The sequence below is a fragment of the Salminus brasiliensis genome, chromosome 2 (genome assembly GCF_030463535.1).
Source record: "Salminus brasiliensis chromosome 2, fSalBra1.hap2, whole genome shotgun sequence".
Lineage (NCBI taxonomy): Eukaryota > Metazoa > Chordata > Actinopteri > Characiformes > Bryconidae > Salminus > Salminus brasiliensis.
In genome coordinates this window covers 45,384,490-45,411,960 of record NC_132879.1, presented here as the reverse complement: position 1 = coordinate 45,411,960, position 27,471 = coordinate 45,384,490, and the positions used below count along the sequence as shown (strand labels likewise).

At 38.4% G+C, this 27,471-nt stretch overlaps 2 protein-coding genes across 4 annotated transcripts; both read left to right on the top strand.

The window, feature by feature from the left end:
* The first annotated feature begins 108 nt into the window (after nt 1-108).
* Nucleotides 109-4,990, top strand: nudt5 (nudix (nucleoside diphosphate linked moiety X)-type motif 5). 3 transcript variants are annotated; one of them, XM_072673913.1, is made up of 10 exons: nt 109-173; nt 459-559; nt 673-740; nt 2,017-2,069; nt 2,153-2,260; nt 2,378-2,473; nt 2,577-2,678; nt 2,834-2,842; nt 2,928-2,981; nt 4,307-4,990. In XM_072673913.1, the coding sequence occupies exons 2-10, from the start codon at nt 509-511 to the stop codon at nt 4,414-4,416; spliced, it is 651 nt and encodes a 216-aa protein (XP_072530014.1). In that variant the 5' UTR covers nt 109-173; nt 459-508; the 3' UTR covers nt 4,417-4,990. The 3 variants fall into 3 exon arrangements, with proteins under 3 accessions (XP_072530014.1, XP_072530013.1, XP_072530012.1); XM_072673912.1 differs by lacking the exons at nt 2,834-2,842; nt 2,928-2,981; nt 4,307-4,990 and having other exon boundaries at nt 153-163; nt 2,577-2,752; XM_072673911.1 differs by lacking the exons at nt 109-173; nt 2,834-2,842; nt 2,928-2,981; nt 4,307-4,990 and adding an exon at nt 247-292 and having other exon boundaries at nt 2,577-2,752.
* Nucleotides 4,991-9,454: 4,464 nt separating this feature from the next.
* On the top strand, nt 9,455-25,592 carry tspan33a (tetraspanin 33a). The gene is made up of 8 exons (XM_072672907.1): nt 9,455-9,750; nt 14,623-14,677; nt 16,891-17,018; nt 17,231-17,305; nt 18,841-18,936; nt 19,062-19,190; nt 20,681-20,842; nt 24,205-25,592. Exons 1-8 carry the CDS (start codon nt 9,652-9,654, stop codon nt 24,304-24,306), a joined length of 846 nt encoding a protein of 281 aa, XP_072529008.1. The 5' UTR covers nt 9,455-9,651; the 3' UTR covers nt 24,307-25,592.
* Nucleotides 25,593-27,471: the final 1,879 nt, after the last annotated feature.

Genomic DNA, 27,471 nt, shown 5'->3' with positions numbered 1-27,471 from the left:
TGACTACAGACATTTAGTCCTAAAATAAGTCTGGACGCCAACATATTCGCTTAGAGAGGAAAACTGTAAGGAGTTTGGCTCATGTGGGGAAGTATTTTCAGGATACACACGAGGGCGGACGCTTCAAATTACACTCCAACTTGTGACTGGGCGGTAGACTGCAGTGAGTACATGTGAGTGACAGCAGGGTTTTCATTTACACTCATTTTTCTCTCATTCCGCTGCGATTTCATTGCGTTTTTAAAGGCTCGCCGTGTAGTGCTGTTGTGTTTTGAGTGGTTCGGCTTTTGGGGTATGGTAAAATGGCCTTGTTGTTTTAAAGCTGCCGCCCATGTATTTAGCTAACTACCCCTCCACAGTGTGGACCTGCAAGTTATCTATCCTAAGTTACTGTGGCGAAGGGGTCACTAACCCATAGCCAGGTTTCCTAATGACTTAATTCTGTGTTGTACGTCCAGAGTTAGGCCCGTGTTTGCAGTGTCAGGACTCTCCAGAGCGCAGAGACAGGATGAGTTGTCCGAAGAAAGAAACGGTAGAACCGCATGTAACCAAAGAGGAGGTAACGATGACATCCACACATATTCCAGTGTCCGACTGACTGTATGAAATATTTAGCTAGTGCTACATGTTTCAGGACTGCTCTAATTGACTATATGAATGTGCTGCTGTTAGGTAATCGCGACTGGGAAATGGGTGAAGCTCGAGAAGACCACATATGTGGACCCGTCTGGAAGTACAAGGTATCGATCTGCAATCACTTTCACTTACTCTGCTCCCTTTGGCAAGTCCTTTTCCTAGCATACAGCCCACCAACGATGCAAGCTAGCTATAGCTAACTAACCATTACTAGTAATGATATCAGATCTACTAACCTATGAAGCTGTACTAACTAGCCAGGATCACATCTTCTACAGGTAATTTAACTAATCGTGTGTTATCATTGATTGGTTTCTATGGAATCTCACTCTCTTATCTATAGTTACATTTTTACTAGAAGAAGTCCAGTTAAAGATATTTAACTTGTAAGTACAAGACTAAGAAATATCTACACTGTAATTATGATTAGAAAAAAAGTTCAGGTCCACATATCCATGAATACAGATCAGTACAGATCAGTACAGTTCTACATTGTACTAGACAGTACAATGTCTATAGATTAGATTAAGGATATGTAGTTTCATCAATACGACTAATCAGAATGGACTTGTAGATCTGATATTATTACTTATATTCAAATATATATCATAACTAATCATAGTTAAAATCTGAAATTAAACTATATTAAAATAGCAGAGATCTCTGTAAGAAAATTCTGCATGAAACCCTGCTTATGTTCTTGCGTCCGAACAGTAATATATGTAGGTAGTTGATCATCCCATTTAAAAGTGACATTTTTCTACGTTTTATGTGTTTCTTGTTTTGTATTTTTGTTGTTTGATTTATTTCATATATTTTACTTCTGTTCTTGAGGTCTACTTATTAAACGTTTGGTTTTATCTAGTAAAAGTGGTCATAGTTAGTGTTTTTTACCATCATTTACCAAACTCTCTTTGTAATTTGATGAAAAGTCAAATGAACATGATTTATTATGTACCCCAGATGCAGCTGATTAGCCAAGACATTTTTGGTGTCTGACGAGTGCTTCTTTATTTTGGCTTACATTAGTCTGTAAAAACAACAATAAACCTCTGTGCAAAGAAGTTTGTTATTGTGTTTATAGACTAAAGTAAGTCATACTGTTCCAAAGCACCAAACAAATGGAGCTCTAGATATGTTATTAAGCTGCATTTTCGGGCGTGTACTTTTGGAGATGAGATTGGTGACAGTCTAAGTCCAGTGTTTGTTAGGAGCATTAGCAAAGTATCTTCTTTGAGTTCTTAACTCAAAAAGCAAATTCAAGATATTAGACATGTATGAGTTGATCGACTGAATCTGGGCCAAGTGATTAATCATGTTAATAAAATATTTGGTCAAGCTATTTCTTTAATGATAGTTTTCTCGATTCTCTGCCTCCAGAACATGGGAGACAGCAAAGAGAACGACAAGACCAACCAATAGTGCTGCAGATGGTTCGTGCTTTCGTTTTCTCCAAAGCCACTTACATGAAAGATTCATGTGATGCATGTTTGTGACATGTTGTGTTGATCTAAAGGTGTGGGGATCATCGCACTACTGAAAAGGACCCTGCACAAAGACTGCGTTGTCCTGGTGAAGCAGTTCAGACCACCAATGGGATGCCATACTCTGGAGTTTCCTGCAGGTCAGAAAAGCAGTGTATATATCTGTCATTAGACCTTCAACTCCTATTGAAAAAGTAATGATTATACAAAGCATGTTTTTTCATGTCAACCCTGTGATTTATTGTGCATGTTTTCAGGTCTTGTTGATGATAATGAGAATGCTGAGACTGCTGCATTGAGAGAGCTGAAGGAGGAAACAGGTTACACAGGAGAGGTTGTGGGAGTCACTCCAGGTATTTAGCCTGTTGTAGGGAATTAATGATTGTATTAATTGAAAATGAAAAGTATCTGTTTGTTTATGTTTTGACTCTTTCTGTCTTTATCTTGCTCCACCAGTCACATGTCTTGATCCAGGCCTTTCTAACTGTACCACACACATTGTGATGGTGAACATCAATGGTGATGATATGGAAAACATAAATCCCACCCAGCAGCTGGGTGAGGCCTTGACTATTTATATTCAAACCTACTTTCATACAATTTATATTTTTTATTAATATTTTCTTGATTTTTATCATTTATGAATGTTTATTCAGTGATTGTGACCACAGCCTCACTCATTCTCTCAATTTTTTTTTTTGTTTATTTTTAAGGTGATGGAGGTAAGTTTTATTCATCTTAAATATACATAAATATGTATGAAATAACCCTGCTGATGTAATATTTCACTTTTACTTCTGTTTTTAGAGTTTGTGGAAGTAATTCTTTTACCTTTAGATGAATTTCAGAGGAAAATTGATGGTGAGTATCCTTCTTTTTCCCTTCTGCTCTATAAGTTGCATTAACTTATACAATTCAGATTTAGCGCATAGTGCCTTGCAAATATACAACCCCCTTTTAGTAATCACCTGTTCTAGAAAAAACCCTGAATATTGGAAAGGAAGAAAAAAGATATTACTGAAGAAGAGTTTACCAAAATGTTTTATGGCCAAAAAACAAACACTGCATATGATGCAAACCTGATTCTGCTTATTCTTCAACAAGAATCAGCCTAAAAGTGAAGTATTCTGGTGACTGCATCATTCTGTGGGGATGCATTGCCTCAGTGGGGACTGGGCATTTTGTTCAAATTTTATGACTGCAGAATGGTGCAAAATACATTCTAAAAAAAAAAAAAGGCTTTGAAAAATTTCACATTTTTGCACAAGCGTGAAAATGTACTTGCAATCCGCACAGGTTCGTTGCAATCAAGCACTAGGTCAATGCAACAGAAGAGTGGTTAAACAACAAAGAGGTGAACGTTTGGCAATAGCCAAGTCAAAGTCCAGATATCTGTCCTGTTAAGAATCTGTGGCAATGCTTGAAAATGTCATCTGACCAACCTGGAGCAAACAGTGCAAAGCGGTTAGAAACATCCCTCTCTCAAACAGTCTTATTGTGTTTTCACACTACTTTTTTTTTTGGACCTGGGAGTACCTGCACTGAAGGTTTGGTTGGTTTGGTCAAGTGTAAAAGCTGTTTTTAAGCCATAGAGCGGCCAAGAGAACCAATCTCTGGTTTCCCCGAAATTGGGTTGTCTGGGGTTTGCTTCAAGTAGACTTTGGTGCAGTGTGTGTGTGGAAGCTGTCTGCTCCTGGTGCTGTGTGTGTGTGTGTGTGTATGGTTGTGTGATTGGATAATTTTGTCACATGACCGCCTCAACTTGTCACCTACATGACCAAAAACCTTCTCCTATGAGAACAGCTCCTTGTCTGCAGTCAATCGAACCATAGTTCGTATGGAATTCCTCGGTGTGCAAGTAAACTAGTGATAACAAGCCCAGAATCGTTCCTGGATGCGTACTTATGTATTTGAGAGTGCTTAGAATACTAAGCAAGCATGCTTTTTCAGTTTGTTTTATAGGATATAGTGAAAAAGTGTAATAATCTATCAATAAGTATTTATTTCAATCCAGACTAAAACTTTGGCTTTTAAATTAATACTTTTGCATGGCACTGTAGTTCTGTGTTTAATAGTTCAGAGGTATTAATCAGAGGCAGTACTTGATTTATTAACCTCAGCTTGGTCTCTCTCTGTATCACTTTAATGATTTACCTTTTTATCATTCTGTCTTCTATGGTTTTTAGAGCTGCTGAAGAAAGAGAAAATAGTGGTGGATTCCAAAGTATACATTTATGCCATGGGAATGTCTCAAGCCTTCTTCAAACCCAATGAGCTACCTGTCCTCAAACAGTGAGACTTGCAATCCGCACAGGCTCATTTATTATAAACAGTAAAGAAAGGACCATGAGAATATGAAAACTGTGGGTAACAGGACCGTTTAGATGCTGTTTGGCAGCTTCTGAAAGGCTTTTAGAACAGCAATTTAAGACATGTAGTTTTTCCCCAATTTCTTAAACATTCCTAACACTAACTAACAAAATTTAATTGACAGTTACCTGTAGTAAAATGTACTAGTACTGAAGTGCATTCAACATGAGATCTGACCAAAACATCAAGTATATATACGATTTAGCTCAACTGTAAAGCAGCAGTTCTATGTTGTGTACTCCTAAGTTTCTCCAAGATTCAAATGGGACTAAAACTACTCACAGAAGTGACTGGTTGGACTCAAAGTACTGTAGCAATGGTGTAACCAGAAGTTGTAAGACCGATTCACCTTTGCCTACTGTGTTTCAAAGCATAAAATAAACTAATTAATCTAGAACAACCGATGCTCTTCAGTTGGTGCTACAATGAAGTGTCATCAAAAGCAACTATGTGAGCATTGTGTTTTCTTTTATCTAATAAATTGCCAGTTGAGAAGTTTGTATTGTTGCCTGTTGTGTCTGTTCTTCACCTACCACACCCCAACCACAACATTAGTAAGCATTATGGTATTTAAGCAACAGATGGTCTGTACTTTCACCTGGAAGTTCCTAGAGAGCATTAGATGTAGTAGTACTACAGCTTATGATGGATGATGGAACTACCAGAAAGTCAAACAAACAGAAGTAGGACTGACAGAGGAGAATGAGGAACAGGGTGGAAATGGGGTGGTGGTACGATGCTGGAATTTCATCACAGGACATAAAAGGTAGAGATGTAAATGTATAGGATGTTACATTGGTTGGAGAAGGAGCTTCAGGCATGCCCCCCCTCCCAAACCTTGCTACTCCATCACTCTTTACTCCAAAATTAGGAGAAAACTAAACTAAAGGTTCTTCTGCAGTCGAGGACATTTAATAAATTCGCCCCCTTTCGCTGCAATAACATCCTGTACTTTTTTGAGAAGCAAAATGTTGGAACATTGCTGAGAGGATCTGATTGCATTAAAGCCACAAGAGCATTTTTGAGGTCAGGTATTGATTTTGGATGGTTAGTTTTGGATCAGAGACACTCTAGAGAACACAATTCTTCTGCCCCAAAGGCTGATGTTTGGGATGTTATGTCCCTCAAGATGGCATTTGACTTATTTTATAAATTTGTCACATTATATTCGCTGTGGTTTTGTACGGCTGTGTCAGCAACGGCTGCATAATTGAAGATCTTCTAATTCAAAATCAGTAGAAAAACCAATTTTAAAAACAATTTGCTGACTTTTCTGCAGAATGCCTTTATTTTACAGATGTTTTTGTGAATTATTACAGGCAACCACCTTTAATAAAGTGACAGGGCTAAATGTTCTGCAACCAAATGAACTACCTATCAAACACTGACAGAATAATTCTGTGATAGCATGAGAGGGAACACTGGCACGCATTTTTATTTTTATTTTATTTTGTTTTTATTTTATATTATTTATTCCTCTGCAGAAATAATAATTTTTTAAAAATATTGTTTTTTCGCTGAATTGAAATTGAATTAGAATATTTACCCAAAAGAAAAGCAATTTTTAGTATGGACAATACATCTTTATATTGTTACCTGCCTGTTTAATTACAGATCATTATTTTCATTTTAGAAAAATGTGTTAATAATAATAATAATAATAATAATAATAATAAATAAATTGTACTAAAAAAGAAAAAATAATTATTTGTATTATTGGCAAAAAACATACAATAACGTTCAGGTTGTTCATTTTCTGTATCTCTGTAATTTTACATGATTTTCTATACAAAAAAAACTTCCATAAAATTCAGATATTTTTAAGGTGTAGTATGTACTTTTGCACATATTGTGTATGATATATTATCTATACAGCTGGACAAAGCAGCATTAGCCTCTCAAACCACAATGCAACATTTAGCCAACAGCGCACAAAATCCTCATCAATAACAGTAGTGAGGTTGTTGCCTTTTTACATTTCATTACTCCCGGTGCTAAGAGAAAGGAAGGAGAAAGAGAGAGACGAGCAACCAAAGAACCCCAGCAGGTACACAATGGGCTGCTTTGGGAGTGCCACACAAAGACACACAAAGTGCAACAAGGAGCTCATTCTTCCACAGGCACTCTGTCCAGCAGTAGCCTCATCAGACCAGTGAAGGATAGCCAGCTGGCGATCAGATGGCCTTGCAAAATGGGTCCAACTTGTGAAAGTCCTTGGCCTCAAGAGGGCCCTCTTTTCTGAGGCTTATATTCAATGAAATTGCCATGCTTTCAGAAAATGCTTCTTCATTTATTCCTGCACCTTTCATTATTGAATTCAGTCCTGTCTGCAGGACTTGTGCGCACTAAGCGTTAGTGACCTAAATCATGATGTCAAGGGTAAACTCAAGGCCATTTAGGGGGCACTGAAAAAATTGTATATCCTAACATGTAACTTGTAAACTAGATATCCACTGATTAATTACCATTGATATGTTGATTATTAATCCATTAATTAATTACAGGCCAAGTAAACACAAAAAAAACTAAGATAAGATAAGATAATCCTTATTCCCCTAGTCCCACAGTGGGGAAATTCTCAGTGTCACAGCAGAAAAGGGATAGCAAGACACTCAGATGCAAAAACATAGATAAATTACCAATATATACATAATATAAATAATAGAAGTAAAAAACAATAACAATATTATTTACAGATTATTTACAGGTAATTGCAAATGACTCTTAATTGCACATTTTATTTTTACATTGAGGGACCTAGTTTAAGTGTGTGTGTATGTGGTCCGCTGGAAGCAGTGCTGGTTGTGGAGTCTGACGGCACCAGGAAGGAAGGACCTGCGATACCGCTCCTTCACACACTTTGGGGAACACTTAAAGCAGCCTGTCACTAAAGGAGCTGCCCAGGGCTGCCAGAGTCTTGTGTATGGGGTGGGAGCTGTTCTTCAGCATGTCCATCCTCCTGTCTCCCACCACCTGCACTGGGTCTAAGAAGCACCCCAGGACAGAGCCGGCCCTCTTTATGAGTTTATTCAGTCTCTATCACACCATTTATGATGAGTGACATGTTCCCTTAAAGGAACCATTGTGTTAACAGAATTTTTATACACACATTTGTTGTCCAATGTTAGTTTCTTTAGTGATTCAATAAAAGTATGAGGCTGATGTAGCTAACACATAATGAAAGCTGTATAGAAGAACTTACATTCTTGGGTTTTTGCATGCTGCAACCACCTTCTTCAAATATCAAATATCACCTCAGATGTTCTATGGGGTTCAGGTCAGGCAACTGTGATGAAAGAATCTTCCAGGACTTCTTCTGAAACCAAGCCTTGGTGGACATTGAGGTATGCTTAAAATCACTGTCCTGTTGAAAGGTTCATTGACAGCCAATGTTCAGCTTCCTCATAGAAGGCATAATGTTTTCTCCTAGGATTTCCTGATACTTAATTGAGTCCATCTTGCCCTGCACACGCTGCAGGTTTCAGTGCCAGACGAAGCAAAGCAGCCCAGAGCATGGATGAGCAACCTGTTCTTTTCAGATCTATCATATAATTGCCTCCAAAACTGCATACTACTATACTATACTTCATTATACTAACATTGTTAGGAAAGGGCAAATTCCAAAGCTTTGGAAATACTCAACAAACTCAAACAATCCTGTCCCAACAGTCCACAACCATGGGCTCCTCTAGGCAGCTGCCTAGTACTCTACTATTAAAATAATGAATGTCTACAAAGCAAGAGAAGGCTTAAGTAGGTAGCAAAGTGTTTTCAGGTAGCGGTTTCTTGCAAATAGAAAACCCTGTTTGCCTGCAAAAGTATTCGCTATGCTGTACCATGCTGTGCTCTGTACTACAATTCTAATGGAAGAATGCATTTCTAAAGATAGTGAACTATTTAGTACAGAAGTATATAGGATGTAGGCTGGACAGACAGTCTGTGTCACCCAAAACCTCATTCCATTGATGGACTTCTATTAATTTAGCCTCGTGGTGGCAGTGGACAACCAAAAAAGAAAACTTGACACCAAGCATGTCTGGGTTGACTGTCTGTGTTTGGGATAGGAGAAAGCTGTACATCTGAGTGTTCAGTAAACCATTCACTTCAGATAAATGGTGTTAAAAAAGATGACATGTAAGTCAGGTATTTGTCTAAATAGTTTGGTATGGAGACACATCACTAACAGTGTATGACACTGTATAATTGTGCAGCGAGGCCATTTTTTCATGGTATAAGCAGTTGCTTAGGGAATGAAAGCCTGGAGAAGGTCCACAAGTACTGTGAGTATATATATATATATATATATATGATCCTTTTGGATCTTTTTGGAGCATTTCTATTGGTCCATTCATTATTCAGTGACAATGCAGTAACTGACTTCTTTAACTCTTGCTTCTATCCAGTTGTTTTGCTGTATCCCCCCAGTTTCACTGATTAAAACGAATGAAGCATTAATTCATATTGATTACTTCCTTTTTAAATAATATTATTGTGCTGAGGGGATTAAGGCCCACTAGTGGCTCTTACTTGACAACCCCCACCCCTTCACACCCTCCCATACCCATTCACCCCTACCCCCCCCCCCCCCCCTCCCGGCCTTGCAGAGCGAGTTCCTGCTCTTTCAGATATAGAGGGTGTGTCCTGCATTGTCAAAGACAACAAACAAGTCAAGTCAATTGGATCCTAAATACTAAAAGGGAGCAAAAGTGTAGATTAATTGTATTTTTTAAGTTTAAGTTTTAAGTTAATTCACAAAAGTTAATGCAACAGTGGACTAAGAGTAGAGTGAGTAAGTAAGTAAGCACACTGCACTTGCAGACAGACAGACAGACAGACAGACAGAGAGGCAGAAGATGCTGCGTTTGATCTCAAGCGCCCAAAAGTGCAGAAACGCCCACATCAATGCTCGAACTCAACCTCAGCCAAGCAGGAAACGCTCCTTTTTTTTTAACCCGCAGTCGCACTGAGCTGAGACTCCCTCTGTTCACTTCAGTCTCTCACAGAGAAAATGCATAGCTGCGGGGGAGGGCGCGCCACCGCCGTGTGTCTCCGACAAGTGGAGGAACGAAAGGGATGAGAAGACTGGAGATCTACAGGCTCGGGTTCGCGCTTGACTTTGACAGAAGAGCCTTTCACCTGAAGATAAGCGGCTCGGTTCATCATGGGGAGAACAGCTAGAGTGCCGCAGAACGACGAAGAGTTCAACTTCGTCAGTCCGGCTGTGAAGTATCTGCTCTTCTTCTTTAACACGATCTTCTGGGTGAGTAGGTTAGTTAGTTAGCTGAGCAGAACTTTCCCGCTTACCTCATTATCTAGCTTTGGAGTTCCGTGGTGGTGCTAGTAAAGTAGGTCGTGGCCCTCTCAAATGACCCGAACAGCACGGTTTGGGTTAAAGATTGAGCTTTTCCTCGTGCTCTCCGGATAATCATTAATGCCCATAGACTTCCAGAGAGCAGCAGATTTGAAGGTGTAGTGGGCTTTTGGCATTAGGCATTATTTGCTGAATGTCTGGGTGATTGGGAAAAGACCAGGTACGTGTTAGGCAGGTTCAGTGTCAAGGGCTGCTTTCAAAGCCACTGCTACTGTCCCGTGTCATTTACATGCAGATTGTGTAGCTACATTAAAAGAGGGCTTCTTTAAGGGTTCTTTATATAAAAAGAACCATTTAAATGCTTAAATCAGTCTTTGCCTGGTTAAATGGACCAGTTGTATATGGTTTGTTAGAGAACCCTTGGTAAAATGGTTCTATGTAGCACCAAAAAGGGTCAAGGAATGTTTTAGTGCTATGTAATAGGAGTGGGCAACAGGATAAAACATAATATCACTATATTTAAAGACTGTTTCACCTTACCTTAACATTTTTTCGCAATATTTCAACATATAGACAAAAAGCACCAGAAGTGTCCGATTCTTATAAGCTGCCATTCAAGTACCTTCCCATACTGAGTACAGTGATTTATAGTGAGTGAGTCTGCTGTACCACTGCTGTCTAATTAAACAGGACTAATACATTTTTTTGTGATGAATCATGCGATTGGTCAGTGCTCTTTAATCCACAATGCTCAGATAAGCAATAAAAACATAAATTGATCACATTACAAAAAAATATATTGTCATATTGCCCACCCCTTTGACATGGAGGCCTATTACGATGGATGAACCAATACAGGAACATTTTCCAATGCCATACGATACATAAAAATTGACAAACCATCATATACAAGTGAGGAAAATATGTAAGAATCTTTAAGGAATCTCCTTGTTTACATGATAAAGTAATGACGCCTTTCTACACTCTGACAAAAAGGGCTCCTTAAGTGTTCTTTATTAATGGCAGTCGTTCATATAACATCTAATTTGGATGCATTAGTTTATTGAAAACCACTTGTAGGTTCTTCTTTAACAGACCCCTTAAAAAGAGTTCTATATAGCACCAAAACGGTTCCTCCACTGTTATGAGTCAAAGACCCATTCTAGCACTGTATTCTGTATGCTGTAAATACCTAGATTGTCATCGCAAAGGAATATAACATTGATGTCTGTAGGGTTAGAAACACAGTAAAATGCATAAAAGGCAGATACCGTGTTATTGTTATTGATCAGGCCTGCATGCGTGCTAGGTAGTTCTGTTATTATAAATGACATCATAGTATGTCACAGTACAAAAAAATCAATTGAACTCAACTTTAATCATCTGTATATGACATATTGTATATCATAGTATTATATTTACATCATAAAAATTGCCCATCCAGTGAAAAAATGCAATTTTTAGAGCATAAGAAAGAAACTGTGTGAGCAATCAGATCTTGAAAGAGAAACCCATCCTCCTCTGGAGTGCACCAGACAGTGAAGTTAAGATACTGAACCTGCCGAGCGTGTACAGTCTTGTACGTGCCTGTTATGAAGGTCTTTTTAAATGTGTACTAATCTGCAGTAACTACAGTCATCAGCCTGGCCTGCCAGCACCAAGCCTGCTTCTTATGGAGTCAGATATGCTGCCACAGGACATCTGGAACTTGCACTGCTTTGTGTGGCTGATAACCAAAGACCTGCAAAGGCCTCGTCCAAGTATTTATCGTGAGGGATGTTGACCAGGCCTTGACCTGGATCTGCTTGGACTTTGAAGTCAACCTATGACACTATGTGCGCTGTATAAGATGGAGTTTATCTCGTTAGAATCGTAATGAACTTACACTGGCATCCTAGAACAAAACTCCTTTTCTCTTGGCTGTGGATTCTGCCAGTCTGCTTTTAACAACCTCTTTTTGAACTTGTTGCTGTTGCTAAGCAGCAAGTCTCATTTATTCATATGCTGATAGTGCAACACTGAGTTTTTTGGGGGTGGAAGGGGGGGAGTGGGCCCCATGCGGCCTTTCACTTTTTATTCTGTAGTTCACAAATAAAGGGTCCAGATGAATAATGCCTCCTCAGTGAGAGAATTCAACCCACAATGTGAAAAATAAAAGGATAGAAAAACTAAACGCAGAGACCTTTATAAATTTACTGGTTATTATATATTAGTTTGAAACAGTTAGCTACTAGTAAAAGGCCAAGGCTCATTTTACTCATGCTTGTAAAACTGTGGACAGTAAAGAGAAACCTTGTGCAAGTGAAAAATGGCAAATCAGTGTGGTGTGAATGCTTTCTGCTTAAACGTTTGGGTGGCTTTACAGGAACACAAATGACGATTTCACATTGAAATCCACATGAATAGGCTAGCTATTGTAGCCAGTGATTTCCTTCACTTGAGTTGACTTAGATAGACTATGGGTGGGATTTGATCATCCAAATTATATTTTCTAGAGGAAAGTTCGAAAAAAAAATGGCAATGATATCAAAGAACTGAGATATTTAATCTTAATAATGCGTAACAGAGCCTATCATGTAGCAGAAGACTGAACAAATGAGATTTACTAATTCAGTAATTAACTTCTCTGAACTGTCTGAATAAGCTGACACTAAATAATAATGTGATACGCAGTGGTATGTACCTTTTTTGGAAACAGGACAAGCTGAAGCTTGTGAAAACCTACTGGACAAGCCCTCAAGGAATTTTTCTTCCCATTTAATCTGACCTGGAGTCTGTCATGTGTAAAATGCATTCGAAATGATGATAGAATTGACTCTCTGACACGAAACTAGACCACAGAATCCGAAAATAGTGCACAGTGACACAAATAAACAGGTTAACACAAAATGAATGTTCCAAATACAGGCACTTACAGCATACGTAAACTAAAACGTCCTGCAGAAATTAAACCCTGCAGTCAGAGTACAGTCAGAAATGAGTGAAATCACTGTAAGAATGGTGTTAGACACTACACTACATGCAGCACCTTGTGCTAGGCCGAGATCTCATTCCCAGCTTTTTCACCAAAAGAAAAGCCTTAGTAACCTGAGAGCTGAGTTAGGAAGCCATGGCTGTGAGCACTGCCTTGTGTTAAGGAACTTGGCCATTTTATAGGGTGAATTGAAACATGGATGCATCTAGGTTTACCGCTCTCTGTTCTGTGTCGGTGAGAGGTTCACAGTGTCAAAGTAAAGTTACCTCGCCTTGTTTTATTAGCTATAATTCAGGACTTTGTGTTTCAGTGAGATCTCAAAATTACGTCCAAGGCTGTGAAAGTAACACTTCCTGTGTTAACCAAACACGCTCCTCTAAACTGCTTCCTTGTCATTGCGGAGTATGAGCTCTGTTCAGAACGGTCCTTTAAATGATAATGAGCCACCACCTGTTTTCATCACTTCTATTAGCTATTCTTTTAGTTGTTCCTGTTTGCACTAACTAGATAATGTTTACTCCACCTTGAGTTCACATATTTTGCTTGTTCTCTCACCTCGTCACACTTTCACTCTCTCGCTCGCTTACTGTCCTGTGGTGCATACTCATCTCTCTCTCTCTCTCTCTCTCTATATATATATATATATATATATGTCTTTCTCTTTCTCTCTTTGCTGTACTTACCTTAGATTTCCAGCTGCTCAAGTCCAGCTACAGGATCAGTATACACTCATGGGACAGTTAGTTTTCATGCTCTTCTGTCTGCCGTAATTTTTTTACACAAAAACAAACTCAGGGCAATTTTGACTTGCTGCTTTTAGAAACTCTGCTTTTGTAAAATCGAAATATTGGCTTTCCCTGTTTTCTCAACTAGGCAACCTGCAATTTAAGCAAAATGCCCACATCTAGGTCCCAGTGTGACCACAGCAAATGTGGTCACACTGGGATAATGTTATTTAATTTATATGTAAAAATAATGTTATTTAATTTAAATGTTATCATTTTCTGGACAGCTTTATCCACTGTTTGTTTGGGTTTGAAAAGCTTCACGTCCCAGTGATTTCTGAGAAAGTTTTACTGACCAAGTCAGCATGTGTGTTCACACGATTCGCCAAACTATGAAACTTCACTTGAGCCATTAGGGGAATGAAACAGCCTTTAGGATGGCTTATGGATTTTCCAGAGAGAACTGAATAGTCTAGTCGACAGGGGGCATGTCAAAACCAGTACTGAAACACGCAGTAAAAGACAAACCCAACACGGTTCAGAGGTTACACACAGATGCCAGAAACTGTGTGTTTGACATTGTGAGAGCACACATAAACAACATATTGCAACAAAGCTTACCACTCCCTGGAAAGCTATGAAGAAGATACAAATGATGTTGTGCAATGTCCTGTTATTCACTGCAATTCATGTTAACTGTGTCCAAATGTACTACCTGGGAGATTTCATACACTACTCATTTCCTCATTGCAACACAATTCCAACAAGTTTTTTTAATTGATGCAATATATCTTATTAATATGAGAATTGTATATGCATTTAAATCCAGTCACAGCAATCACAGCATCTGCATCCGGACTAGTGCATTATATCCAGTTTATGAGGTGACAGTATATTTATACTCCTACAAATGTACACTCCTAAAAATAAAGGTGCTGTAAAGGGTTTTTTTTAAGTGAGGCCATAAAAGAACCACTTTTAGTTCCACTTTTAATCACAAACAACCTTTAAGTGTACAACCTGTAAATCAGTAAAGGGTATTTTTCTTTTTCTGATAAGCCTCCTAATACAGCCTGCCTAATTAATGTCTGTCTCTCTTTCTCTCTCTCCATTTCATAACAGATTATCTCACTGGTGCTGATGTCCATTGGTGTGTTCGCCAGGATAACTAAACATGGTGAGCTGATATGATGAACTCATAGTCATAATACTGTACCATTATAAGAGCTGCTATTAAACTCATCTTTGATTAGTGTAAACACATGCATACCACCAAAAGAGTCAATTATATACATCAGCTGTGCTTATTTTTTGGATTTTTTTGAGGATACAGTAGACAGTAGAGGGAACAGACCTGTGATTTATTTTTGAGGCAAGCAGATTGAGGTGAACTAGGGGTTATTTTCATCGAAGGGGAGAGTAACATTTTTATATAGTTAAGGAGATTTAAGTAAAACATGCTTTTTAGTTTCTGACATTACCGTAGCATGATTACATGCAGATTTTTTTTTACCATACTATACTATATACTGCAGTATTTAATATTGATGGTATCTCAAAATGAGGGTGGTATATCAGTCACATTATTTTCTATCTAGTACATGGCCAATTAAGCTCATTCCCCCATGTGCAATTAAGAGAGACACAAGGTAGGGGACGCTGTGGGTGCTCACTGATTGGTGATGTCACACTCTGACAACAGGTGGGGGGGAGAGAGGCCACCATAGTTGACAGTTTAGCAACTCCATTAGCTAGAATATGGTGTGTTTGGGCAGCAGTGGCTCAGCGGTTAGAGCACTGTGCTATTAATGACAGGGTTGTGGGCTCGATGCCACTGGTGGGCCCTTGAACAAGGCCCTTCGCCCTCTCTACTCCCCGGGTGCCGCAGCAATGGCTGCCCACCTCTCTGGGCAAGTGTGCTCTCTGTTTGATCACTACTGTGTAAGTGTGTGTTCATTGCACAGATGGGTTAAAGGCCAAATTCGATCTGTGTCGAATACGGTGGTCTTGGTGGTTGTGGTGTGGTGTTTAGCTAGCAAGAACTTATCTAAGCCTATATAGCTGAATATGAGTCCAAATATGGCCTCATGGTCTTATTTTGCCTTTGTTTTACTCCAATACCAATCGCCCGACTTCGCCCACTTGTGTCGGGAGCTCAGCAGTTAGCTCAGCAGGCTGTCTGATACTCGGTGGACTGGTAGCCAAGCTGGAATTTGTGGCATTTCAGTCAGCCATACTTTGTATTTGTGCTGTGCTAATGCTAACCTGCTAATGCTTCTCTGTCCTGATTCACAGCAGTTTAACATTTGCAGTTGGTTTTAGACTGGAGGTTTAACATTTATTGAATGATTGATATCGAATTGTGCAGTGTTTGCCTAGTCTGCCACCCTGTGGAAGTACTGTAAAGTACTGTAGCTTTATAAAATAAAAATATATATATTTTAATCACCCTGTTATTGGCTGTTATATAGTGCTGTACATAAAGTGCTCACAGTGAGAGCTAGCCAGACTGTAAAGGACTTAGTAGGGTTAGTTTTACCCCACATATATTATTCCAGACAGGCTCACTTTGTGGTGCATTTTACTCACACACTCAGTTAAAATGACAATAGATGTTATAGAAATATTTTTTTTATAGAAATCGTATTGTGCTGATATTTGCTGTTTTGTTTTATCGCCAAAAATTGCATTGCCAGAGTTTCTAGCAGTCTTACTTAATACTTATACATATTTATTTTGGTGCAAATATTTTCATGTATTTAAATTACGCTTAGTTAATTTGTCCAAACACCATTAAATTGTAAATAGTGAACTGTAAACTGTAAGTAACTTACTCCACTTTCAGCTGAATTATTGGCAAGCAGCAGAGCCTTAGTCTACAGTTTAATTTTTAGCGGAAATGTTAGGTTTCCTCTATTAATTTTTTTTTAATTTGGCTCCAACTATTAAAAACATATTAACATAAAATTTCAAAATGTGTTCGGTTGTGTTCGTTTCATCCCTGCAGATTAAAATCACCAGTATGAAATTGCTGACTTACTTACTTATTACTTAAATGGGCCAATAATTGTATTAATGCTTATTTTTCCCCAGTAATGGAAGTTCTGTCTTCATTCCCTGAAGTGTAGGAAACAACATGTCTGCTTGGCAGTAAGCAGTTAATGCCACTAAGTTTGAAAACATGGTTGTTTTAAACTTCAGTCTAAAGAAGTCCCAGTCCTGTAACTCTCTTTCAGTTTCACAGAGAATGAATAGTTTGGTATTTTCCCACCATGTTTTTGTGGTTTCATTTCTTATGTTATGTAAGTGCCCTGTCATAATGCCTTTCACCACCACTGAAGTCTAAGCCACCGCTGAATGCTAACATCAGCCTTTCTTTATTTTGTGCAGAGACGGCTATGGCCTGTTTGACTGTGGACCCCTCCATCCTGCTGATGATTGTTGGAGTTCTCATGTTCTTCCTCACTTTCTGCGGCTGCGTGGGTTCTCTCCGAGAAAACATCTGCCTCCTGCAAACGGTCCGTTTTAGTTCCCAGGAAAACAGTCAGGCTTTATGAACCAAAGCATAAGAACGAGACCGACCTTAAATAAAGCCTCGACAACCAAAAAAAAATCAGCTGTCAGCTTGATGCTTCTTAGAGTTGTGGACGAATTGTAAATCCAAGTTGATGCTTAGGTGTCTGAAAACTGAATTGGAAGTTATGTGTGAACATCTCTCCTCTCCCTGCAGTTCTGCATCTGCTTGACGATCCTCTTTCTGCTGCAACTGGCTGCTGGAATTTTGGGTTTTGTCTTTTCAGACAAGGTAAAATATATGCTTCTACAGAACTTTTGACTCTCTGTGCAGTAATCAGTGTCAAATGTATTCGCAGTGTTTACAGTCAAATATATGATCAAGTAATTTATTACCTATACACTTTATGCATTTTTTTTTTAGCAAAAAGGGACACATATAACCCACAAGCCATAATAAGACATAGTCAGAACGTGCAGTTGTCAGAAAATCCTAAAATTGATCCAATTCACTTCTGTTCACATCTTCTCGCTTGTGTCAGTGTGAATGCTAATTAAACCAGATTGAACCAAATTCAACAATGTATGATTTTTTGCTTTGGTCTGGACAAGAGAACCAAACTACAAGTATAAATGCACCTTAATAGTCTAAGAACAATTACAGAAAACTGAAAACTGGCTCTGACAAGTCTGTGTTCTGTGTTTGCCTGCTGATCCCCAGAGGATGTTTTGAAAGTAGATCTGAAAATTTAGTGGCTCAGTGGAAAATTTAGTGGCTTAGTGGCTCAGTCTAATGCGCTACCACTATGGCCCCGGAGTTGCGAGTTCAAATCCTGAGCCATGCCTCTTTGCCATCAGCAGATTTAGAGAGAGCACAAAGGCTGTGCTCTCTCTGAGTGGGTAGATGGCGCTCTCTCCCGTCATCATTCTTAAGCAATGTTTGTCAGCACAGGCATCTGTTAGCTTGTGCGGTGGAGCTGGGGACTTGGTGCTATCCTCTGAGTGTGTTGGCTGTCCAGCTATGTTCGAAAAGAGGCGGTGCCTGGCTTTACATGTTTCAGAGGAGACACTCCTAGTGTCGGGAGCATTGCTAGTGCTAGGGGAAGTTAATTGGCAGTACCAAAATGGAAGAAAAAGGAAAACAAAACAACAAATAAATGTATTACAAAAACAACAAAAAAATAGAGTGCTTTCTAATAATGGGGGGCGATATGGTAATAATGTTAAATCGCAAAATTAAAGACCATTTCACAATACATGTTATTTATTACAATATTTTGACATGAAGACAAAATGTACTGGTAGCAGTAGATTCTTAAAAAAACGGCCTTTCATATACTCTCCCATACTGAAACATGTAGGACATACAGTGATTTATATTCAAAATCTGTGGCTCTTCATCTAATTACACTCACTACAAAGAAATTGTTCTTAAAGCACTAAAGATATTCACAATATACTTAGAACAGCATATTGTATATCCTCATAAAAAAATGCTGTCATATGTTGTTCATAACTATTTTTAGAAGCTACATTTTTAAAGTTTCCGATTTTATTATGTTATGAAATCTGACAATTTATTAATGGTGTTATAATTGTATAAAGAACCATTAACTTTACTAAAGAATACTTGAACAACCCTTTTTTTGGGGGGGGGGTGTAAAAATAAATCCTCTCAAATAAATCTTATGTTAAAAAAGCGCCCCCTGCTGTCTATATTAATTTAGCATAGCTGTGCAACCACAACACTATACTGGGATGCAGACATTCATGCAGGATTGCATTGCAATGTGCATTATATATATATATTGTTCCCATGTTTTGCAGGTACGCCATAAAGTGACCGAAATGATTAACAATGCAATCCTGCATTACAGAGATGATCTGGACCTTCAAAACCTCATTGATTTTGGACAAAAAGAGGTTGAGTCTCAGTCTTTGTGCTTTCTTTGTTCTTTTTATGGCTTTAGTCAATGAATGTGTCATTACATTGTCCATAACTAGTGAAAACAATGGGGACCTCCTCCTGTCTTGTTATGTGTGATTAGTTTGCCTGCTGTGGTGGCACTTCATACAAGGACTGGTCACGAAACATATATTTTAACTGCACCGATGACAACCCGAGCAGAGAGCGCTGTGCTGTGCCTTTCTCCTGCTGTCTGATCTCTAAAGATGAGGTAAGCAATAGCAGGCCAAACATTTTTCTGTGGTCTGATTAGTCTTGACTAAGCCTGCTTTCTCGTGGTAATGTCTGGAAATACTGTGATACTGTGTTATGAGGGACAAGGCCTTAGTTTAACTGTGTTATGCAGAAAAGCCTAGATTACATTCTAAAGTGCCCATGACCTTCACGGTTCTTGTATTTTATTTTGTTCTTTTAGGATGTTTTTGTGAGTTTATAGTCGCTATCATGCAAAAACCTCATCCCTCCAAAATGGCAACCTTCTTAATGTTTAGTGGAAGTCAATGTAAAACAATTTCTGGGAGCATTTCAATTGGTCCATTCATTATACAGTTTTAACACAATGTAAATATCAATTACCAAATTCAAACTGTGCCAAAAAGTGAAAAACAGCAAAAATGGAGATACAAGGATTTTGTCTAAACAGAAAAATAGTCACGTGATTCATTTTTATACGTGACCATTTTACAACATGGCTTTTTTTTATTACTACTGTGCTTTTAAGACTTTTTATTTATATGTAAATGAGCCCTGTTCTGCTTGCCATTTTATTTAAAAAGCAGTCTAGGCCAAATGTTCTCCACCCTGCCTTCTGGCGAGCTACCTTCCTGCAGGTTTCAGTTCCAACCCAAATTAAACACACCCCATTTAGCCAGTCAAGAACTTCAGAAGGCCGTCATTAGTTGTAGGGGGTGAATTAGGGTTGGATACAACGTCTAGGTTAAGAAAGCTTTCCAGCAGCAAGTTTGGGGACCACTGGTCCAGGCTGAAACACTTCTCCTAACTTAGGTGTGAATGAGTGGGGCTAAGTTGTTGCAGACAGGATAGGTGGAAATATAAATAAAATAAGTGCCATCATAAAAATGATACATTTATTATATTTCATATGTGAACTGTGTGGATTTTGGAGTGAATAGACAGTTTGTTTGTTTTTTATTTGACTCTTTAATACTTTAATACTACTCCTTAATACTCAATTGTCCGGAAATATTGAACCTGCAGTAAGTGTGTTTCTGTGAATACTATTTTAATTATTATTATTAATGCAAATAAACAGGTATATTGTTTAAAAAGAACAACTGATTTCAGTAGAACGCAGGTTTGGTTGCTGAATTCTGTTTGGATCTGTGCTATTCTACTAGCAGCCCCACTGGTTTACTTTAATGAAGGAAGTGTCTAAACTGGATATTGAAAGGATACTGTAAAGGAGAGCTTTTATTAAGCTAATACACTTCATATCATAATGTATTGTTTATAAACCCCTACTTCCTAGACAAATAGTTGCATATATTATTTTCTGTACTGTATATTAACTGTAGATTTAAAAAAAAACTAAACATCCTAAAACCACTATTATGCCACTATTAGGTGTAGGAACTCCACAGTTACCTCAGTTACCTCTACAGCATATTGTATTTAAGGATGTATTTGGTATTTAAGAGTGATCATGTTGTTTTACACTCTTTATTGTCTTTCTGGTCACAGAACGTTATAAACACCATGTGTGGGCATGGGATGCAGGCGTTAGATCACCTTCAAGCTGACGCCTTCATCAACACCAATGGCTGCATCGACAAACTAGTCAACTGGATTCACAGCAACCTGTTTCTGTTGGGAGGCGTAGCACTGGGCCTGGCCATTCCTCAGGTAAGATGTCTTCAAGTGGAAAACAAAAACATGAAAATACAAATACATTTACTAAACTTGTTGAGTTTCCGGAGTTCAGCATATTTGACTGCTGACTTTCCTGCTTTAGCACACCTACTAGTTGAATCAGGTGTAACTGATCAGGAAAAGCACAAAACTGTGTGGGAATCTGGCCCTCCAGGACTGGAGTTCCTCACCGCTGCCCTAAGTCTTAACTATAAAGTAAGGTGTTCATGAAATATTGCATTAACTCTTTAGGAATTTTTCCAATCCTTCATTTTTTCATGCACAGAATTAATTGGACAAACAAATCATTATAAGTATTTATATATAAGTATTTTTAATCATTCACAGTCAATGACTGTCTGAAGTGACATGGGCAACCCAAGTTCCTTACCTTGAGATGCTTTTTGAGCAGGCCCTCAGGTGCTGCTCAAACTGACTCAACTCAACTGACTTCAGTTTTTTCTTCAGTAAGTGAAAAGCTGCTCATTTGGCTTGAGGTCAGATATCTGAATCAAGCTGCCATTTAAGAACTTTCCATTCACGTTCCTTAAAGCAGCTCTTGGGTTGCTTTTGGGATATGTTTTAAATCATTATCCATCTGTACTGTGAAGAGCTGCCCTGTAAGTTTTGCAGAATTTGACTGTATCTGAGCAGAACGTCTATATCTCTACACACTTCAGAATTCCTTCCACTACTTCTACACTGTGTGCACAATTATTGGGCAAGTGGGTATTTTGACCATATTATTTTTCTTAGGCATATTAAACTCCAAGCTGGATAAACTTGAATGCTTAATGGTGTCTGTGTAATGAGAGAGGGTGTGGCCTAAAGAGGTCAACACCCTATATCAAGGTGTGCACGATTATTAGGCAGTTTTTTTCTTTAGGCAAAATGGGTCAAAAAAGAGATTTAACTGACTATGAAAAGTTACCAAACGTTTCTCAGAGGGATGCAACACTTTTAAAATTGTTAAGATATTGGGGCGAGATCACAGAACCATCAATTGTTTTGTTGCAAATAGTCATAAGGCTCGCAAGAAACATGTTCAGAAAAAAGACGCAAATTAACTGCCAAGGATTTGAGAAGAATCAAGCATGAAGCTACCAGGAACCCGTTATCTTCCAGTTCTGTCATATTCCAGAACTGCAACCTACCTGGAGTACCAAGAAGTACAAGATGTTCAGGGCTCAGAGACAGATTTTATGGACTGATGAAATGGACGGACCAGGTGGATGGGCTCGTGGCTGGATCAGTAACGGGCACAGAGCTCCATTTTGTGTCAGACCCCAGCAATATGGAGGTGGGGTACTGGTATGGGCTGGTATTATTAAAGATGAGCTGGTGGGACCTTTTCGGGTTGAGGATGGGCACTTTCTTTAAGCAGTGGTACAGGACGAAGTCTGCATCTTTCAAAAAGACAATGATTTTTATGCAGGACAATGCTTCATCACATGCATCCAAGTACTCCTCTGCATGGCTAGAAAATAAAGGCATTAAAGATGAAAAACATATGACATGGCCCCCTTCCTCACCTGACCTGAACCCCATTGAGAACTTGTGGGCAATTCTAAAATGGGAGATTTACAGTGAAGAAAAACAGTACATCTCTCTGAACAGTGTCTGGGAGGCTGTGGTTGCTGACTCCATGAATGGAAGGCTTGTCACTGTTATTGAAAAGAAGGGTGGCTATATCGGTCACTGATTTTAATGTTTGTTGGAAAGTTTTAAGTTGTTTCTTTATAATTCTCACTTGAACAGATGAAAATTAAGTGAGATGGGAAAATGTGTGCATTTAGCTGCATAATAATAGTTGCCCAAAAATTGTGCACATATAGATATTCTCCTAAGAAAACCAAAACCTCACTTTTTCTTTCTTAAACATTCATATTTGAGGTTTATTAACATTTTGGATTAACCGAGAGCACTGTAGTTGGTGATTAATAACAATAATCCTCAAAAAGAAGACTTGCCTAATAATTGTGCACACAGTGTATTAACAGTCTTATTATGAATAAACATCAGTGACTCCAAAGTTCCAGTGGCAGCCATACATGCCCATGCCATAACAGTGTCTTCACCATGTTTAACAGATGATGTGGTATGCTTCAGATAAGTAACCTCTACATATTACTCCCACATATTCAAGTTAATCTGGCTTTCATCTATCCAAACTATCTTGATCCAGAACTGGGCAGGTTTTTGAAGATGTCTTCTATCAGTCTAGTCTTACCTTTCTTGTTCTTGAGTGTTAACATTGCTTTGCAATCAGGTAAACATTCTGTATTTATATTTATTAATGTGTTTCTTGATTGTAGACTGTAACCGTGATATGCCTACTCCCTTGACTTGACTGGATGTTATGAAGGGATTTTTTTTGTCTACTTTAGTTTGTCTACTTTAGTTGTCTTCTGGTTTCCTCCAGGTCTCTAGTTTTGCTGAGATCGCTAGTACCTTTTTTATTTTTCTGAATGTACCGAATTATTGATTTGGTCATTCCAGAAAGTTGTGCTATCACTCTGATAGGGTTGTTTTTTGGCCTAATAATGACCTCCCTCACATGTAGCAACACCTCTCAACACTCTACCAAATACGTTCAGCGCTTCAGACCTTTGTCTCCTTCATTTTTTCATGAAATAACAAAGGAACAGACCATACCTGGCTATTAAATTACATATCAGTAAATAGTCCAATTACTTTTCTGCCTGTGAAAAAAGAGGAAATATGTAAAAATGGTTGGAATTCCTAAAGAGTTATTGCAATATTTATATTAACCCCCTTGATTTAAAACTGAAGGGTTGAAAATTGTGTCACTGTCCAAACGCGTATTGACTTTACTGTATTACAGAAATTATTGTTATTTTTTCACTTTCACATGCACATACCTTTTTTATTGATTTAACTATTCTTTTGCACAATCATTCTATGGATCTACAGTTTGTTCAATCATGTATACAATAGAAAAGATGCCACTTCCAGGCTCTACAAACATCACCAATTCATTAACTGAACAAGCAACACTTGGAAAATGTATATCATAGACTATTAATCTAATAATGATCGCGGGATTGCATGCAATCTACTGTTCAGTAGAGATACCAATGAATGTAAACCATGTTACATTCATAATACAGTTATCACTATTTATTATTAGGTAATATTAGAAGCCAGTCCAATTGGTAATTATATAGTAATTACATTACTGTTAGGTTATAAACCTATAGGAAAATAGTAAATAGTAAAATTGTAATAATTTTAATAGTTCTGTCTGAATTTATAGTCCAAGCTTAGGCCCCCTGTGTATTCTCTCAATGACTAGTATCTCAGCCAAAATAACTGAGTTCACTCTTCTTTCACAGCTGGTGGGAATTCTGCTCTCTCAGGTCCTGATTAACCAGATCCAGGATCAGATTAAACTTCAGAACTACAACCAGCAGCACCGCTCAGACCCGTGGAGCTGAGCCTACTGGAACCACTGAAGCCTACTGGAAATGTTCTGGAGCTAAGCACAACTCAATAGGCAAACAAGTCAATAGGCATTGGACTGGTGCCTAATAAGCCTCAATCTGCCATGCTCACAAGCTTCAGCTTCAGACTTCTTTTTATATCTTAGATTTGTCAGCGACGTGCCCTGAGGTCCTATTGAGAGAATGGGGCTCTCATGTAATCGGGATGTGTAATGAAACATAGTCTGTCACATTCAAAGCCACTTGAATAATGCCTGGTGCCACTGTTTGGTGGGATAAGTGGGAAACATCTCTTCATTGTCTAAGACAAATGTGTTTGGCAGTGGACTCACTGTGTAAAAAATAAAAAGAACAGTATCCTCTTACAGCGGAGTAGCGATTCTGAGGGTGATGACATCTTTACAGGGCATGGCATCGTTTGAGTAAAGGTCTTGATTACTGTAATATTATATTTCTCCATTTCCAACAAGAGAGGTCTTGAGGACAAGTTTTCTTTAAAGGACAGACAACACTGGATTTTATGAACGTGGAAAGGAAAGTGCTTGCTGCTTTAAATTCACTGGCTGTTGCTCTCCATATGGTGACACTGCCACTCAAATCAGCTGTGCAGTGCCACTATATGGAGAACTTGGATATCATGGCTGTACAGAATTTAAGTTTCTACATTTGTATTTGTGCTCTTAATATGAACTTACAACCTGTTGTTTTTGTACACGTCAGGGATTCGATTTAAGATTTTTGTATAACATGACTGAACAGAGCATTAAAGCCCTCATGCATTTAAAGGGCACATATCATGAAAAACTGAATTTTCCTATTTTTCATAAAAGAGTTTGATGTAAATAATATTAAATACTATAAAACTATCAAAGCTCCCCACTTTATACATTCCATATAGAAACTAAGCTGTTGAAACAAACCAGCGCATTTACATATATCTGCCCCACTCAGCGTAGCAGTTTAGCTCTGGCTATTCACTAACTAATGTTACATCTTTGCCAATCAAGTAAATAATCCACACAAACGTCATAAGTAAAACTCAGGATGGGGGATAAATAAAGTACCCACAAGCATGTAGGATATGGGTCCTTTAAAACTGTCTTACTGTATTTACTTACTGGTATCTGTATTTGCTGGAAATATGAAAGAAATAATATGTATATAATAAATAACCTCTTAACACCACATTTTGACTAGTATACCCAATGACCCAATAAAATGGCATGCTGGTCTGTATTCTCTCCTCATTTACACACTGGCTTTTGGCAATGCAGTTCTCATACTGGGGCTCCCCAATGTAAACACAGTCCACAATAAAAACACAGTCACAGCGCTTGACTTGGCTAGAGAGCTGTCCCCATTGTTTATGACTACCTTTGAACAGTGCATCAAACTACAGTACTGTCATTGCCTGTACCTCTAAGAGTGCTTGATGTCCATTCACTACTTTTATGAGTAAAGCAGGTAAGGATGGGGCAGAGCTTATGATATGCATGCATCCACACTCACATAACAGGGCTGTTAATTAATCAGCAGGCCTCTGAAGTTGCTGTGATTCTGTAGTTATGGCCATAATAGGGGGGACTAACTAGGTTGGATTTCGGTATTGCAAAAAGTTTGTTGTTTGTTTGTTTTTGTCTTTTCTTGAAAATCACCACAGTCATACACTCTGGTTAACAAACCATTCCAAACTCATTACTTACTGTCCTGCCTAAAATGTATTTTTTTTTTATCTCAAATGCCACCAGATTGTCTGAACTCTAAAGTTGAAAGTAGTTGAAATATGAATGTTGCTGCTTTCATGCTTCAAGCAGGTTAACAGGTGCTGTAATTACACCTGCTACTAAACTTTAACACTATAATGACACCAGCTACTTAAAGAAACTCATTCTAGCTACCTAAAGAATCTTGAGTAGCCTCACCTGATGAGGATTTTTGGCTTCTTTGAGGGTATTTCTGATGAGGTTGTCAAAAAAACATACACGGGTCAAATGAATCAGGTTTACAACATTAAACAGTAAAAACAGTAGGGACAACTTAAAAAAAACAAAAACCTTGCTTTGTCAATGAGTTCCAAATATGGGCATGGATTTTAGAGGCTGTGAATAATGGGGATTATTTTGTTAAGGGTGGCTTTAGAGAACCTTTATTGATCTAAGACACACTAAACTGTGTCGCATGGAATTAGAAAGCTATTTTGAACATTTTTAAATTCAAATAAATATAAATATTAAGATCTGCACTTCGAATAAAACATGAAGATACATACACACGTTATCCTTTTGATTGGTGTAGCATAATGGCACAGCCTTTCCTGGCGCAAACACCAATAACATATCTGTGTAATTATGACTCAAATGTAAGATGCTCTGGAGAAGAAGAGCATCAGGCAAATCCCATAAATGTAAGTGTATTGAGTTTGCAAGCTGTGTGCACTATGCAAATACATTAAAGCAACACTATGGAAAATTGGCATTTCTTACTCCTGGACTCCCCCTACAGTGGGGAGGTGGAATTAGTGCTTTGAGCCAACACTAAAGTACACGTTTTCTTTTTTTATGGGCAAGCTGAGAGATGCAGACCCATCACTAAAAGTGAAAGAAGCATTTGGGCTGACGTAGTTCAGTCATGTTACAGGACAAGTATGACTCCTGCTCACTTAACCGAAGTTACTTACATGTGCAGTTATCAGTGTACCAAGCCTGGAGTAGCAATGACAGCCACGCTATTCTCCTTATTATAGGTCAGAAGAGCATCACAATGATTTTTAAGCTGTTATTGTAAGGTAAAAATGCTACATAGTGTTTCTTTACACTGTGTGTGCCATTACAACCATACACTTGTAGCAAATGTAGTTTCTAATTTTCTGGAAATTCCAGAAAAATAAAAATGGAAAAAGTCTCTTTGCAGGGGAAGACCTAATACTCTGTGAGGGATCACTTCAGTCCTTAACATTCATTCCTTAAATTCATAGAAGGAGAGGGAGGGAGAGTAAGGGAGGTAGTGGGCCTCCCGTTCAGGGCTGTGTGTGTGTGTGTGTGTGTGTGTGTGGTCCTCTCTCTCTTTCTCTCCCTCCCTCCCTCTCTCTTTCTGACTCATGCTATGGCAGCCATGTTCCATAGGCCTTTTAAGGAGGCCCTGCGCTGGGACGACAGCAGC

Bases quoted from the DNA above. Each gene is read 5' to 3' on its own strand.
- nudt5 (XM_072673913.1), top strand. From the start codon at position 509: ATGAGTTGTCCGAAGAAAGAAACGGTAGAACCGCATGTAACCAAAGAG. The intron at 560-672 runs GTAACGATGACA...TGCTGCTGTTAG, and splicing joins CGCATGTAACCAAAGAGGAG to GTAATCGCGACTGGGAAATG. The intron at 2,070-2,152 runs GTTCGTGCTTTC...GTTGATCTAAAG, and splicing joins AACCAATAGTGCTGCAGATG to GTGTGGGGATCATCGCACTA.
- tspan33a (XM_072672907.1), top strand. From the start codon at position 9,652: ATGGGGAGAACAGCTAGAGTGCCGCAGAACGACGAAGAGTTCAACTTC. The intron at 14,678-16,890 runs GTGAGCTGATAT...TATTTTGTGCAG, and splicing joins CGCCAGGATAACTAAACATG to AGACGGCTATGGCCTGTTTG. The intron at 17,306-18,840 runs GTAAAATATATG...CATGTTTTGCAG, and splicing joins GTTTTGTCTTTTCAGACAAG to GTACGCCATAAAGTGACCGA.